At 40.7% G+C, this 15,824-nt stretch overlaps 1 protein-coding gene and 1 long non-coding RNA gene across 4 annotated transcripts in view; one reads left to right on the top strand and one right to left on the bottom strand.

Annotated features, from left to right (window-relative positions):
• The window catches only part of CABLES1 (Cdk5 and Abl enzyme substrate 1), a 151,887-nt gene that overhangs the window by 114,683 nt on the left and 21,380 nt on the right, over nucleotides 1–15,824 (top strand). For all 3 annotated transcript variants that reach the window (XR_013486232.1, XM_020968751.2, XM_020968750.2), the window contains 2 exons: nucleotides 13,429–13,522; nucleotides 15,135–15,297. Coding sequence is in view for 2 of the 3 variants with exons in the window: in XM_020968751.2 (XP_020824410.1) it covers nucleotides 13,429–13,522; nucleotides 15,135–15,297 (257 nt within the window). In the remaining variant the exon portion in view is untranslated. The remainder of the gene's footprint in view (nucleotides 1–13,428; nucleotides 13,523–15,134; nucleotides 15,298–15,824) is intronic.
• LOC144456982 (uncharacterized) lies at nucleotides 7,705–15,244 on the bottom strand. The gene is made up of 2 exons (XR_013486233.1): nucleotides 15,167–15,244; nucleotides 7,705–8,090 (listed from the first exon to the last, which is right to left on the bottom strand). It is a non-coding gene; the product is annotated as an uncharacterized LOC144456982 (long non-coding RNA).

Genomic DNA, 15,824 nt, shown 5'->3' with positions numbered 1-15,824 from the left:
AACTGGTTTAGCTATTATTGTTTGTCTCTAGCAATAAACATCCAGTTATCCATCAGTAAATATTTATGAAGTACTTGTTATATGCTAGGTGCTGAAGGAGTAAAGACAAATGAAGCAGTCCCTTCCCTCAAGGAATTTACATTTATATATGTGTGTGTATATGTGTGTATGTGTGTATATGTGCATATACACATATATACATGTGTCTACACACATACAGAGAGATACCATGTACACATTTTTTTTAAAAAAAACCCAAGATGATGACCCAAGATGGCTCACCACTGGAACAAGATGTTCCTTGGAATTGTTAAGAACTTCCATATATTTACATCCTGAGCATTTGTACCCAAATGTCAAGTTAGGTCCGTTTCCTGAATGTTTATCACTTTGTGACATAGGGAACAGTGACTTCTTCTATTCTTAGAGAGAGTCACCAAGCATGAATGCTCCCTGCCTGGCCTGCAGCAGACCCAGACAACCCCACCCACTTCCCCCAGAAAAATCTTTCATCGTGGTGGAAAATTACACATTCACAAATTGTGTTTCTTTTCTCACACCAAGTTCATTCCCACACAGAGGCAAATTCTCAGAGTGACCTCATGTATGAATCATGCAGCTATTGGGCTGTTTATGGGAGCTTGCCTTTAGAACAGAGATTTTGATGTAAGCTGCATTAAGACAGTCTCATTGTTTCCAAGTTGCCCTTGGGTTAGGTATGGCTTTAAGATGAAATGCTGACTGGGATAGAAGAAGGATTGCCTGGCTAAAAGGGGCTTTTATTCCACATACTTCCTAATAGAATAAATGTCAGCCTTGGGTTTTGGTCCATTTACTCTGAGCTGTGGCTAGAGCATCAAGCAGGCCTTGCTTGCATGGAAGAGAGCAAGCCTAGGCCAAGACCAGGCCCAGATGTCAGACACCACCCTCCAGGGTAGTAATTCCTGAAGAAACAATAAGTGGGGCTTGTTAGATGGGCAGAATGAGAACAAGTGAGAGGTTACCTGAGTTCCTGTGAATGTAGGATATCTTAATTAAAATTAGCCCCAAAGCCGGATTTCATCTTCTATCCAGTTTCCTAGCTTTGGTTGCTGTGCAGCAAATCCCTCTTTCTTTTGAACGTTTCAGAAAATCTAGTTAATATTTAATTGGCTTTTAAATTATTCACAAGTCACAGTGTTTCGGCCATTGTCATTTAAAGAGCAGTTGCCCAGCAGAGCCCCATGTTGAGACCTGCAGGTCTCCTGTCTAGATATTGGAGACAATCAGTGCATGAGTCAGTTCAAGCCCATCTGAGCAAAGGGAAGTCCCCAATTTAAAGCTATTAGATAACAAATGCATTTTGTGTTTTTTTTCTCATATAACATTCCCAAGTTTATGAGGGGGCATACAATAAGTGTATCGCTTTAAAAGATTTGGCAGAATTTCCTATCATCTCTGGAGTCTTTGGGTTGTAGTTTAGGCTAATTCCATGAATTTGTAAGCTCTGTGTTTTTGTCATTGTTATATCTAGCACTTGGCATGGTGCCTGGCACATAGAAAGTGCTTCATAAATGCTTGTTGCTAAACTGAATTGGTGGTCAAGCATTCCAACAGGACAGTTAGCTGGTGTTGGGCAGGGAGGGAAAGCAGAAAGATCTCATTTACATTTATAAATTCATATAGACCAAGCCTAGTGGGGTAGCTAGGTGGTACAGTAGATAGAGCAGGCCTGGAGTCAGGAAGATGAGTTCAAATTTGGTCTCAGACACCTGGGCAAGTGGCTTAACCGCTATTTGCCTCAGTTCCTCATCTGTAAAATGGGGACACATTGGAGAAGGAAATGGCAAACCACTCCAGTATTCTTGCCAAGAAGACAGTCCATGGGGTCACGTAGAGTCAGATGTGATTGAACAGCAACAAAAAAAGAAGGTAAATGGAGGAGAGAATAGAGTTTGCAATTGTAGAGATATATCAACTGAAATAAGCCACTTTGGAAACTGGGAGTATTTCATCTGCCCATCTCATTTGATTCAATTCTCACCCCCACACCACTCCTAAACAACTCATTCTCTTCCAAATTTTCCTATTAATATGGAAGGCACCACCATCTTTCTGTTCAGACGTCAGAGGCTGCCCCAGCCTGCTAAGCAAAAAAATGTCCAAGGAGTTTTTAAATCCCTTGAGTTACCCATCGAAGTAAGGCCTTCAGGGAACCACCAAAATCTGTTTTCCCTGGTAGGGAGTTTGAATGTCAGCTAACCACCAATTCACCTTCTCTGAAAGTATCTGCATATAGTAATGGAGCTGCCAATGCACACAGGATGGGAATAGTCTTGCATTTGCAGGGACATCTCATAGACCTTGAAGAAAAAGTCCAGTTTCAGAGAGATTGTCAAAGTCTTCTAAATTAATCCCAGGTACAGATCCCCATTAACTTTGATTGAAAGTCTTTGTCCCCTCCTTTCAGCTTGACCCCACCAACACTGGGGAATTCATACCATTCTTCTGGCCAAGTGGCTTGTTTTATTTTTATACACCATTTTAGCAAGAGATCAGAACAATGGCCTTAGAAAGAAAAAAATGCAAAGATTTTATCACTGCACCCCTGGGAATTCCACTTAAATCTGTCTCACTGTAGCTTTCTGAAAGTCTCTTTTAGCTAAGTGGACGTCACAAAGTTCACTTCAGAAAGTGGCCCAGGACACACAGCCTGACCGGTCAGCCAGAGGGATTGAGGTCTCTGACTGGCCCTGTTGCCCATTAGTTGCATGACCCTGGGCAGATGGTTTGTCTCCCAGTTATCTCTTCAGTAATATGAGAAGAGTACACAAGCATTTATCAAAGCACTGGGGTATCACAGTGAAAGATTACATTAATTCACACCTAGAGAAGCAAATAATTTTTTTTGGTTTGTTTCACAAGGCAGGCCTGACTTGGTTTGTTTTTCTTTTTTTTTTTCTCCCAAAAAAAAATTTCATAGGGCTCCCAGAAAAATCCCTTGTCCAGTCCTTCCAGTTAGCAGGTACTTTGTTCTTCCACAAATGAAATTATGTTTTATCATCCATATACTGGTTGCAGACCACTGCTATCCCCAGTAGAATATAAACTCCATGAAACCAAAGATTATTTGTTTTTTATCTTTGTATTTCCCAAAGCCTACCATGGTGCCTTGCCAAGAATAAGCACTTAATAAGCTTTTGATATGCTTTTTATTATAAAATCTGGCATCTTAGAGAGCCCCAAATATTATACTGATTCCCCACTTCTTTGATAACTCATTTTTACATGGTGTTTTAAGGTTTGCAAAGACTTCGCCCCATAACAACTTTGTGATATAGCTAGCATAAGTGTAGGGCAGCTAGGTGGTGCAGTGGGTAGAGCACCAGGCCTGGAGTCAGGAAGACTCATCTTCCTAAGTTCGAATCTGTCCTCAGACACTTACAAGCTGTGTGATCCTGGGCAAGTCACTTAACCCTGTTTGCCTCAGTTTCTTCATCTGTAAAAAGAAGTGGAGAAGGAAATGGCAAATGACTCCAATATCTTTGCCAAGAAAACATCAACAGCATAAGTGGTTATCCTCATTTTTCAGATCTGAGAGGTTTATTATCTTGTTCAGAGGCATTCAGCTAGCTAGGAATTCTCAGACCCAGATTCCAACTCATTGGAAGTCATTGTGGGAATCTTCTGTTGCCAAGTTATTTCTTGGAGTTGTTTTGGTGTAGTGGAGAAAACATGTGACTCAGAATCAGAAAGAACAGAGTTCAGATTCTGCCCTTGATGCTTATTAATTAGTTTTGTGGCCCTAACAAATTCAAAACCGCATTCAATCTATTTTCCCATCTTTTAAAATGGTGTTCATAATACCACCTCCTTCATGGGTTATTGTGAGGGCCAAATGAGAAAATATTTTAAAGTGCTTTGCAAACCTTAAAAGAGTACTTAAATATTAGGTATTATTCTTCTTCTAAGTATCTAAGAAATGAGAATGGCTCTTCTTTAAATTCACCAAAGATTGCTAGTTAGGTTTTCCAAAGACTTATGAATGGCCACCCCTTACCCACCTGACTCTGTAGCCACCCCTAAAACTCCAAAGCGTATTAGAGGTCAGACCTAGAGAACAGAAGTCTTTCTATTATGTGGAGTTTTACAGCTTATCCAGATCAGATCAAATATTAGTTAGCTCGCAAGGGAAGATGTTGAGGTTTCCAGAATGAACCTTGTATTCCAATAGATTTTTACCTTTTTTCCCTTTATGTTTTCAAATAACATAGAACTGGGGGGAAAAACAGTTTGTGGCTTGTCAGGACCAAAGAATTGGCTGTGAGTGGTGGGCCTCTATGTCCTTAGCTGGATTGGTCCTTGCAAAGGAGGCAGTCAGTAAGTAAGCACTGAGAGACTTTCCAGCATTGTAGAAGCTGCCAGCACTGGGGCTCAGCTGGCAAAAGTCAGAGCACTCTGGGTCACCTCTACGAGGAAAGACTTTGATCCACCCCCTTCATTCTACAGAAGGTGAAAGAGAGGCTTTTAGAGCCAAAGTGACATGCAAAGCAGAAGCCAGATTTAAACCTAGTCCTTCCAACTCGAAATCGTATGTGCCTGTTCCATGGCAGCAGATGCATTTCTTTGTTTTGTTTTGTTTTCATTTTAAATTCATTTCTTCATTCTGATGTCTCTGGAAGGGAAAACCAGCCTGTGAGCACCATGAGGGCAAAGACTGTCCAGCACCTTGTGTGGAATAATCAGTAAATTTTTTTTTTCAGTGAATGGAACAATTAAAACTTTTACATTATTGCTCAAGCATTATAGTGCCCTAGCCAATATATTGTTATTTCAGTGTAAGAATAAATTTAGATTGAGCTTCATTTTCCAATTCATGGGTAAAAAACTGAACTCAGAAGGAAGTCTACTGAGGTTTTATGCAGGAATCAAAATTGGGAAAAATATATAGGGCAGATGAGAAGGAAAAGAATGCTAAATTCTATGCCTGGGCAAATGAGGTCAGACATATTCCCATTTCCTTGACAATTATATGTCTCTTGGTGCCTGATCTGACACTTTCTTTTAGGAAACAACATAGCCATGGTATGTGGATAGGGTGATCAATTGGGCATCTTCTGGTTCAAATCCAGCCTTTGACATTTTCACACTGTGTGACCATGGACAAATTTGCTTCACCACTCTGATCCTCAGTCCTACAAGGTTCTTGTCAAGACTTAAATGAGACAGTGTATGTGAACGTCTTTTCAAACTTTTTGTTGGTATAGGTCAGTTCCTATTCTGTGTTGTTTCCAACTCTGCAGCTAGCTGTGTGACTTTAGGCAAGTCTAAACTTTTCTGAGCCTTGGTTTTTATCATCTGTAAAACAAGGAGGTTCCATTAAATGCTTTCTGTGGCCTCTTCCAGCTCTAGGAACGAATAATTCATTTTCCTACAGAGATATGTCCAGGTTTTGGGTTTGTTTTTTTTTAATGCAAAAGCACTGGAACAGCATCAGCGGAGCCTCTGGCAAGCTTATTTCCAAATGGATTTGATAAAAAGGGGACAAGAAGCATTCGCCCCATTCTCACCATGAAACATTTACAGTTCTTAACAGGCTGCTGAAAGCCCAGAGCTCCAGTGCAGCATCCTTAAAAACTCGCTGTGCCAATAAAAGTTTTAAAGTAGGACGTTATGAATAGATAGTATTTAAAGAAGTCTAGGCACTGAGACGGTTGTATGAGAGATGATCTCAGTTGTTCTGTTACTGATAGATAGATCATGATAGGAACTAGAGCTGTGATTTCATTGGGATGAGACACCCTCTCCTGATGCAGTCAGCAGCTTCTCTACAATGTACAGTCTTAAGGAGAGTTGTCTAGAACAAAGAGTGGTTAAGTGACTCGCCCAGGGTCACACAGCTATATGACAGAGGCCAGAATTTAACTTAGGTCTTTTGAGCTCCAAGGCCACCTCTCTGTCTACCATATTCCTGCTGTTGATTGGATAGTGTTGATAAATTACTCCTTGATTTTTGCGCTCTGTACAGCTTTTGTTATTTATATGATGTCATGTAGAGGCTTGGAAATTCGGAGACCTGGGCTCGAGCTTTAACTGCAAAACATGCTAGTTGTTTTACCTGTTGTTGTTTGTCCTTGATTTTCAAAGGGGACCAATGACATCAGGAAGGTGTTGTCTTGACTTACAAGTGAATTGGATTTGAGTGAGGGAGGGCTGTGCAAAGTCACCAGCCTCACTTTCTCCTCCAGAGCCACCTGGGTCCAGTGGCCAGATATGGATCAGGACGACTGGAAATGGCCTAGGATGCAGTGGGAGACCTTGGCCTTTTTAAGCTTAGGTCCACAAAAGGTCTCAGGTGTCAGGTTGTCTGAGGCAAAAACACATTCAGTGATTAAGACTAGGTAAGAAATGAGGCAATTTTTTGTCCTCTTTTATAAACTACTCAAAAAAAAAATCAATCTAGGAGGGAAGGACCCTCAGGGTTTCTGGCCAAAACCAGAAACAATTGCTGTTTACCTAGTTGTTTTATCTAGGCAAGTCATTAACTCTCTGAAGCTCTGTATTCTCATTGGTAAAATAGGGATGGTGATGATAATAATAGGTCATCATTTCAATGGCCCTGGAAAGCTTATAAAGTACTTTACACACGTTAGCTCATTTGGGCCTCACAAGTAACCCACGAGAAAGGTTTTTAAAATAATTTTTTAAATTATCAGATGTTTTAAAATAAAGTTAAATTAATTAAAGATTTTAAGACAACTAAAAATTGTATGTATTTTATAAATAAAACAATTGATGAAAATTATAATAAAAATAATAAGATGGTAAAAATTATAAATAATAAAATAACAAATAAAATTATTTTTTTTAATGAGGAAACTAAATTTCAGAAAGGTCACATGACTTGCCAGGGTTACACAGATAGTCATTGTCTGAGGTAGGATTTGAAAGCTTTCTGACACTGAGTCTAGTGCTGTACCTACTGTACTAAGGTATCTCCATATAAGAGAATGGAGTAGATCTGTGATTTCATTGGCATAGGAAACTCCATGGTGAGAGAGCTCCCTCCAGCAATGCAGATCACTGAAAGGTTGAGTGTCTTTACCAAGGTCATACACTAGCTGTCTCAAAGGTTGGACTTGAACCCAAGTCTTCCGGCTACCAGGCAAGACCTCTGTCTACTACACCATGCTATCTCTTTGTAACGATGATGATAACATTTATATAGTGCTTTGAAGTTTGCAAAGTAGTTTATGCATATTTATCTCATTTAAGACTTAGAACAGGGGCAGTAGATAGAGCACCAGCCTTGGAGTCAGGAGGACCTGAGTTCAAATCCAGTTTCGGTCCAGACACTTGACACTTACTAGCTGTGTGACCCTGGGCAAGTCACTTAACCCCAATTGCCTTGCCGCCCCCCCCAAAAAAAAGACTTATAACAAACCTTTGAGGTACATACCAGAAGTACATTCTCCATTTTACAGGTGAGGAAACTGAGGCTCGGCAAGATTAAATGGTTGGTATTTGGTTTTAAGTGACATGATATTTGCATTAAGCTGGTTCCCAAAGTTGTAGTAAAGAAAGCACTTTATAAAACCTTATTAAAGGACTAAAGCAGTGTAAGATTCAGCTAGTGTCATGAGAGTAGAAATATATAAATAAAGAATAAATGGGAGACATCAGCTTTGGTAAGTTATCTATAATATGAAATATGGAGGGACTTACTTCTTGCAAACAGATATCACCATTTATTTCTCCATTGCATTTACATGTAGCAGGAAAGACCAGTAGGTATTTGAAAAACCAGTTAGAACTCAGAATTCATCTTTCATCAAGTGAGTTTTGCTCCCTTGGCCACAAGCCGTGGGAGTTCCCTGCCTGGTGTACTTTCTTTGTGCATGATTTCACTGGATTTTGTATAAAGGGGAAACATTGAGGATAATTTTTGGTTATTGCCAATTTCATTTATTTTGTGGGGGAGGAAGGGAGAAAGGAAAATGAGAAAAGATCTCCAGTTTAGACTTTGTTAGTGATTATATATCTATTTTGAGTGGTAAGGTGACCAGGAGGCTACATGTACGAGGCTGTTCCAGAGGAGACCACCAAGTTAGCTGGAAATTAAAGACAGATGAAAACAAGTGAGTTGGAAAATGCCCATATTTCTTTCTCACAGTTGACATAAAATGCCCCAGATACGAGACAACAGTAATCTAGGCTAGTGACACATTTCACTTCTGCTTATTTGGTGTAATGGATAGAGCTAGCCTTAAAAACCAGAAGACCTTGGGTTCACATCCTATCCCTGAATCATACAAGGTGTGTTCTGGCCTACATAGGTAAGCAGAGTTTCTCACTAGGAGTGTTCCTTATACTAGTGAAATCACAGGTCTTGCTCCTACCTCCTTGCCCTCTCCTCCATTCCTTATTCTCATATTCTCCTAGCTCCCTTGACTGTATATCTTATGCTCATATTCCCTCCACAACCAAAGCCATATATACCTTACGTGGAGAAGCAAGAAATATAATTTCAAAAATGAGAAAAGGAATTAGAGTTTGGAGTTTTGTTGGAGGGGGAGAGGTTTGAGATATTTGGAAATCAAATATTTTGAATTTTATATGGAACAGCCAGATGTCTGTAGAAACATGCATTGAAATGATATATATTACCAAAGCTGTTACTAGTTAAGACTCAGTTTCTTCATTTGCTTTATTAATTCCAGTGGTTTTCATCTGTCGTGGGTGGTTTTGGGTCTTTACCATCTAATCTAGTTCTTGTGCATCGTTAACGTGTGGCTGGGTGCCTCCACCCATTCTCCTCTGGTGTATTACCTGTGATGTCAAGGGAAAGTGAGAAAGGTCCCCAAGTGACTACCATTGCACTCTCCCTGTCTTCATGTAATCATCTCTTTTTTCCTCATTCAATTCTGTGGCCTGTTTTGTTCCACAAACAAGATACTACCTTTCTCAGCTTTAGGAATTTTCTCTGTCTCTCTTGCCTAGAATGTCTGCCTTCCTCAATTCTATCTACTAGCTTCCTTTAAGTCCCAAAGAAAACTTCATCTTTTACAGGAAGCCTTTCCCAGCCTTCTTAATTCTTAATTAATCCCTCTGCTAATTATTTCCTATTTATCCTGTGTATAGCTTGTTTATACATATTTCTTTCCTATTTATCCTGTTTATAGCTTGTTTATACATTTATGTTTATATATATTTCTTTGCATGTCGCCCCCATTAGATTGTAAGCTCCTTGAGGGCAGAGACTCCCTTGTGCCTCTTTTTGTAGCTCTAGTGCTTAGCACAGTTCCCAGCACCTAGTAGGCACTTAAATGTTTATTGACTATGCCTATTCAACAAACACTGATTAAGTAACAAACTATTCAGAAGAATTCTCCCAGTTTTACTTCCCCCAAGGAGCAAGCCCATGAGCAAGGAAACATCTTTGCAAAGGGCAGAGTTGAGAAGCACCCTCCCTACCCCTAGATGTGAGGCAGTTATAATACCAATCTCTAGCACCTTAAAAGTCAGGAGTAAAGCATGGAGACATCAAAAGGCAAAGAATTCTTAGACACTCCCTCCCAGATGGACGTATAGGAGGGAAGTGGAGTTTTCTTGAACATTAGTTGGGCCAGGGTCACACATGGCCATTATGTGTCAAGATTTTAACCCAAATCTGTCTGCTACAAGACTAGTACTCTATCCACTGGGCCACAGTTTCTCAGATTAAAATAATATATTGAAATAGGTATATTGAAAAAATTTTAAATGCTATATGTCACCATCTTATTTTGTTAATATGTATGCCCTTAGAGGTAGAACTGTATATTTTTTTTGTTTTCTGTTTTTTTAATTTTTTTTTAGAACTGTATAGTAACAGTTGTGAATAGCAGCTATCACAGGAGGCCATGTAGGTGTTAAATCAGTCCAGCAACAGGCCCTGCATTCTTGTTTGGGTTACAATCGCTAGCTTACAGTACTCCCTAGCTGCCACAATGAATAGATTTATTATCTAGGGGTTGTCAGTTCCTGTTAACAGCATATGACATTAAGGAGACAAATCTCTGTATGATCAAAAGATTTTGAGCCTCAGCTAATGAACTATTTGTTTCATGCAGGATTTGATACAAAGAAATGCAGTATTCTGTATTCAGATGACGAGGGAGGCTGCTCAGCTCCTCCAGCCAGGGTCTCAGAGGACATTTCTCTACCTTGGATGGGTAGCCACGAGTGCATCAGGCATCTATTAAACACTTTTTTTATGTGCCAGGCAGTGTTGGGAGATACAAAGAAATTCCCCCTCCAAAAAAAAATCATCCAATCTTCAGCTTTGTAGGTGTAGAAATTTCATTTACCAAGGGCTGATGAGATTCTAGAGGACCAGTTAAGCAAGACACTAATTTGTTGTTAATTTTGTTGTTATTGTTCAGTTGTTTTTAGTCATTTCCAACTCTTCATGACCCCATTTGGAATGTTCTTAGCAAATACTGGAATGATTTGCCATTTCCTTTTCTAACTCATCTTTTAAGTGAGGAAACTAAGGCAAACAGGGTTAAGTGACTTGCCTATGGTCACACGGCTAGCAAGTGTCTGAGTCCAGATTTGAATTCAGGTCTTCCTGACTTCAGGCCTGTACCACCTAACACATACTTATATAGCACTTACCTTCAAGGTGGACGTTTTCTGCATTTTCTAGATGAGGAAACTGAAGTTCAGAGAGGGTAAAGGATTTGTCTAGAGTTGCACAGCTATGACTTATATAAGGGCTGAGATTCAACTCCAGGTCTCTAGAACGCCATTTTGTGACTTGCCCAAAGACAAAGGGAAAAGCAGGTGGAGCCGTCATTGGAACCTCCATTCTGGCTCTGCTACTTTAATATTTCCTAAATGACTTTGGGCAGATCACTTCTTAGGTAAGTTCACCCCTCTGGGCCTCAGTTTCCTCATTCGTAAAACGAAGGGGCAAGACAAGATGAGCTCCAAGTTGCCTTTCAGCTCTAAATCCCCTGATGATTTTTTATGTAAAATTCAACTTCCAAGAACAGAAGTTCATGGTTTCATGTACAGTAATTTTTTAAATTCTTGTTTATGTATTTGAATGTTTCTTCTTATTGGTAATTACTATGTGTAGAATAATTTTTTAGATAAATCCTTGAATAGACCCTCCATTCAGCTAATTTTACATTACACCCCCTGCCCAGTTCCTCTGTTGAAAATGCAAGAGAGAAACAGAATAATTGAAAGAGATTCTAGTTGAGGTAAGAGGGGACAAGGTTAAGAGGGCAGACTTTGAAAGAAGCAGTGGCGTATTTTTAAAATTCAGACATTAGCAAGCACCAACTAAAATGGGCGCTTCCATGTAGAACAGAATAAGAGGATTATACAAGAAACTCTGAATCTCTATTTTGCACAGCTTGCTTTTCTTTAAATATATAATAACTTTTTCAAGTGTATAATAAATTCAACTTTTAAAGTTATCCTACTTGTCTGACCTTTCTTCAGTTCTTCTTAAAAACAAACAACAAAACCCTGCTTCAGTGACTCTCTTTTCTTTCTTTTCTTTTTCTTTCAACAACTCTCTCCCTAGCTCCCTTCTCCAGCTGTCTTCCTCGTGTGGGGGGGGGGAGGCTTTGTAACAAATATACATAATCAAGCAAAATAAATTCCCACATAGGTCATGTTCAGATACATACTTCTCCTTCTGTACTTTCCTCGGTCCACATATCAACAATATCTGTGTTCTGTTGTATTTTATTGTATTTATTTTGTTAAATATTTCCAAAATGCATTTTAATCTGATTTAGGCTGTACTGGGCCACATGTTTGACACCTCTGGCTTATAACCTCATAACTTTAGATCTGTAAGGAACCTTAGAACCCACTAGAGTAGTCCAGTCCCCTCATTTTACAGATTAGGAAACTGAAACCCAAAATAGTTAAATAATTTACCCAAGTTTATATATAGGTAGTGACAGGCAGAATTTGAACCCAAGTCTTTGGACTCCAGAGCCGGTTTTCTTTCTACTGTACTTTTTCCAGTTTCTCTCCCTCTTCCCCTTCTTCTCTCTCTCTCTCTCTCTCTCTCTCTCTCTCTCTCTCTCTCTCTGTTTTCTTCTCTCTCTTCCTCACTCCTTATCTTTCCCTCTCTTTTTCTCCTTCTCTCCTTTTCCCTAACTCTCCTAATCTCCCTCCCCCATCAGCCTTCCTCCTTTCTTCTTCTTACTTTACCTCTCCTCTGTCTCCACAATTCATCTAGTATCCTATCTGCTATAAACATGGTACGTGACCTTCTTATATCATAGAAGCCTCCCTATACTTCTCAACAAGAAAAATGCCAGCTTCACTTATTTTTCAATAACAAATATTTTTGAGGTAATTTTTTTTTTGATGTAGAGGTTCCAAAGAGACCTTTAGCTGATCATTTAAATAATCCTTTGTGAAAGGAGCCATAGAAAGCCAACCCTGGGTGACAAATACAGAAATTAAATTAGCTTGGATAGCATCTGAACAAAATAGTTATAATGTGTATATTAGGGCACTCGTTTTAAGAATAGGTCTAGTAAGATGTTTCAGGTCAGGAGTAATTTTTTTTCTCCTCCCAACTAATAGCAATAAAAAAGATAATAAGTGCTTCATCTGCAAAATGGCCTCCAAGTGTCCTTCCAGTTCCATATCTATAACCCTGTGTCTGGGGTCAAAGCACAGGAAGAAAACTGATCATCCCTTGCTTCAGAGAGGATAGGTTGACTGGGTCCTAGAGAGGTATTTTTGCAGTGGCAGATTTGTTATTCTTTATTATTTGATCGGTTTGTTTCTAGAGGTCAGTGAGTAAGCATTTATTGAGTACCTACTGTATGTATGCTAACATGGAGATACAAAGAAAGGCCAAGAACAGTCCTCAGAGCTCACGGTCTAAGGAAACCCTATGAAGTGGTAAGGGACACTCAGATTCTCACTGTGACTTCCTCTGGTAGGCTTTTTGGTCCAGTTGGTTCTCTTTTATTTTGGAATGGCTAACATGTGGACATACTGAACCTATATGTGGGCAGCTGGGGTGGCACAGTGGATAGAGGACCAGGCCTGGAGTCAGGAAGACTCATCTTCCTGAGTTCAAATCCAGCCTCAGATATTTCCTAGCTGTGTGACCCTGGGCAAGTCACTTAACCCTGCTTGCCTCAGTTGCCTCATCTGTAAAATGAGCTGGAAAAGGAAAGGACAAACCACTGCAGTATCTTTGCCAAGAAAACCCCAAATGGGGTCACAAAGAGTCAGACACAATGAAATGAGTCAACAACAACAAACTGAACCCAGAAAGCCTTGTGTTACAAGAGGGAGGAAAAAATGACTTCCTGTTCTCCAGGGTGCACTTTGTTGCTTTTTGGTGTTGTGTAACAAGCAGCATGTCTGTTATGTTGGGAGTGGACAAAAGTATTGTCTTTGGCTTGTCCTCTCTAGGGATATGAAATTGGACGGACGACAGTCTGCTGGAGCTGTGAGCTTGAAGGAGATCATTGGCCTTGAAGGTGTAGAGCTGGGAGCCGACGGCAAGGTGAGAAAGCGTGGCTTTAAATGATGAGTTAACACAGGTTCATCTGAAACCAATAGGGCCAGCAAGGACACTGGCCCGTAAAGATCGGGTCTGGGACGCCTAGATAGTGGCAAGTGGCCACGGAGGGAAAGCGAGGGAGGAGGGGCAGATTATCGAGGTTTCCATCTTAGGATCCTCCAGCTCCACCAGCAGTTTTACAGGACACCAAATCATTTCATAGAAGTATGGTTTGAGTTCCCAGAGTAAATTATTTCTCTTCCCCCTGCTGTTTACAACAATGTTCAATACGTCCCAGGAGCTCCCCTCCCCCTTAACATGCCACACTTGAGAATGTAGTGATTAGTGGTATGAAGACATTCATTAAGTGTTAATGCAAGCAAGTGGCATTCCTGCTGCCTTCTTAATGTCAGCTCAGGAAATGTGATACTCAGCCTCTTTTTTGGCATCCCAAACCATGTGCCCGAGAGGCTTAGCAGTACCTCTGACTTCACACGGTAACGAGCACCATGTTGAAGGGCAGCCGAATTCTTCCATCACCACTGAATCAGAGTGTGTCGTTTGGGATTGCCAGATGGAAAGTTCGAAGGGGGAAAAAGAGAGAGAGAGAGAAAGAGACGTTGGAATATATCTAATTCTCCCGTGCTGGATCCTGTCCGGTAGATGTAAATTCTTCACAAAACCACCACCTGATACAGGTATTTCTTCAAAGAGGAAAATTTTACCATGGAAGGTGTGCCCATTACAAGGAATTGGAAGCCTGGGAAATGAACTCTCCAGGTAGCTGGTCAAAAACGTTCTTGGTATCCTACCACATTTAGTACCGGCTCATATTGTATGTGCAGGACTTTCCCTGCCTGGTTCCTTTAAAAAGAGTCTCCAACAAATTAAATGATTTGCCCAAGATTGGGTGGCTGAGTGACACATTGGGTAGAGCCCTGGGCCTGGAGTCAGGAAGACCTGAGTTCAAGTCTGGCCTCAGACACTTACTAGCTGTGTGACCCTGGGCAAGTCATTTAACCCTGTTTGCCTCAGTTTCTTCACCTGTAAAATGAGCTGGAGAAGAAAATGGCAAACCACTCCAGTATCTTTGCCAAGAAAACCCCTAGTGAGGTCATTAAGAGTCAATGGAATAGCAACTACACACACACACACACACACACACACACACACACACACACACACACACACACACACACACACACACACACACACATACTTAAATTCATGAATGCTGAACTTCCATGTTGATAGAGGGGTGATATTAAGTAACATAAAAGAGGCATCATGACATGGTTGATGGAGTGACCTGAATTCAGATCCTGCCCCTGATACTTATTACTTGTATGGGCAAATCACTCAACTTGTGTGTGCCTAAGGCAACTTCCTGCCACTTAACTGATAAGTCATAGGTGGGTTGAGATCTGTTTGAGTAGAAGGAGTTCCCACACCGGGAGTTCCCTGAGCTGAAGAAGTCTCCGCTCCTTCAGTGCTGGAGTTATGTATTAAGCAGCGTGTGGCAGACACGCCTTCATGGTGACTTAGCTTTTTAAAAAATCCTACCGTCTCTTTTCTTGGGAGTCATTTTTTGCCTGCTCTGTCTTCATCTCTCTAGACTGTTTCTTACACCCAGTTTCTGTTACCCACCAATGCCTTTGGAGCTCGGAGAAACACCATAGACTCCACTTCTTCCTTCTCCTCCCAGTTTCGCAATGCCAGCCACCGTAGCCTCTCCGTAGGACGGGCAAGCAGCAGCACCCAAGGGAGCATCGACACAGGTAACTGCGGAGCTCTGGCTATTGCCCTCAGCTGGTAACGTTGAGCCCTTTTTGCAGTGTGACTTCCCTTCAGGTCACTAGAACAGAACAAAGCACGAACAAGGTCAAGTGTGAACGGCTCCTCCTTTGGGTTGTCCCCAGTGTGGGAACTGGATTGACTTCTTGAAGGACATCTTGATTACATTTCGCTTAGTCAGTACAAGCCATGGTGGGGAAATTGATTTAGGAGGAGAGAGCTCATGGAAAAGAGATATGACTTCCATTCCTGCCCATGGAAGGATTTCAAGACAAGAAAGTGGAGTTATCAAAATCCTCCAGATCTGAAGCACAGTACCATGTTTTCTTTTGACTATTGTCATGGTAATAAGAATTGATAGGACCATTTGTGGACCAGTAGTTAATCCATAGGAACCACAGGAAACTTAGTTCTCAGATTGGATAACAGGTTGATTCATTCAATACTCGGGTACAGAAAGTGAACTTTTGTCTACTTAGCAGGTTCACGACACCTGGGCAGATTTACAAGC

Source organism: Phascolarctos cinereus, unplaced genomic scaffold (assembly GCF_003287225.1).
Source record: "Phascolarctos cinereus isolate Bilbo 61053 unplaced genomic scaffold, phaCin_HiC Scaffold_4;HRSCAF=312, whole genome shotgun sequence".
NCBI lineage: Eukaryota > Metazoa > Chordata > Mammalia > Diprotodontia > Phascolarctidae > Phascolarctos > Phascolarctos cinereus.
The sequence above is the reverse complement of the archived record's forward strand: the minus strand, read 5'-3'. Positions and strand labels throughout refer to the sequence as shown.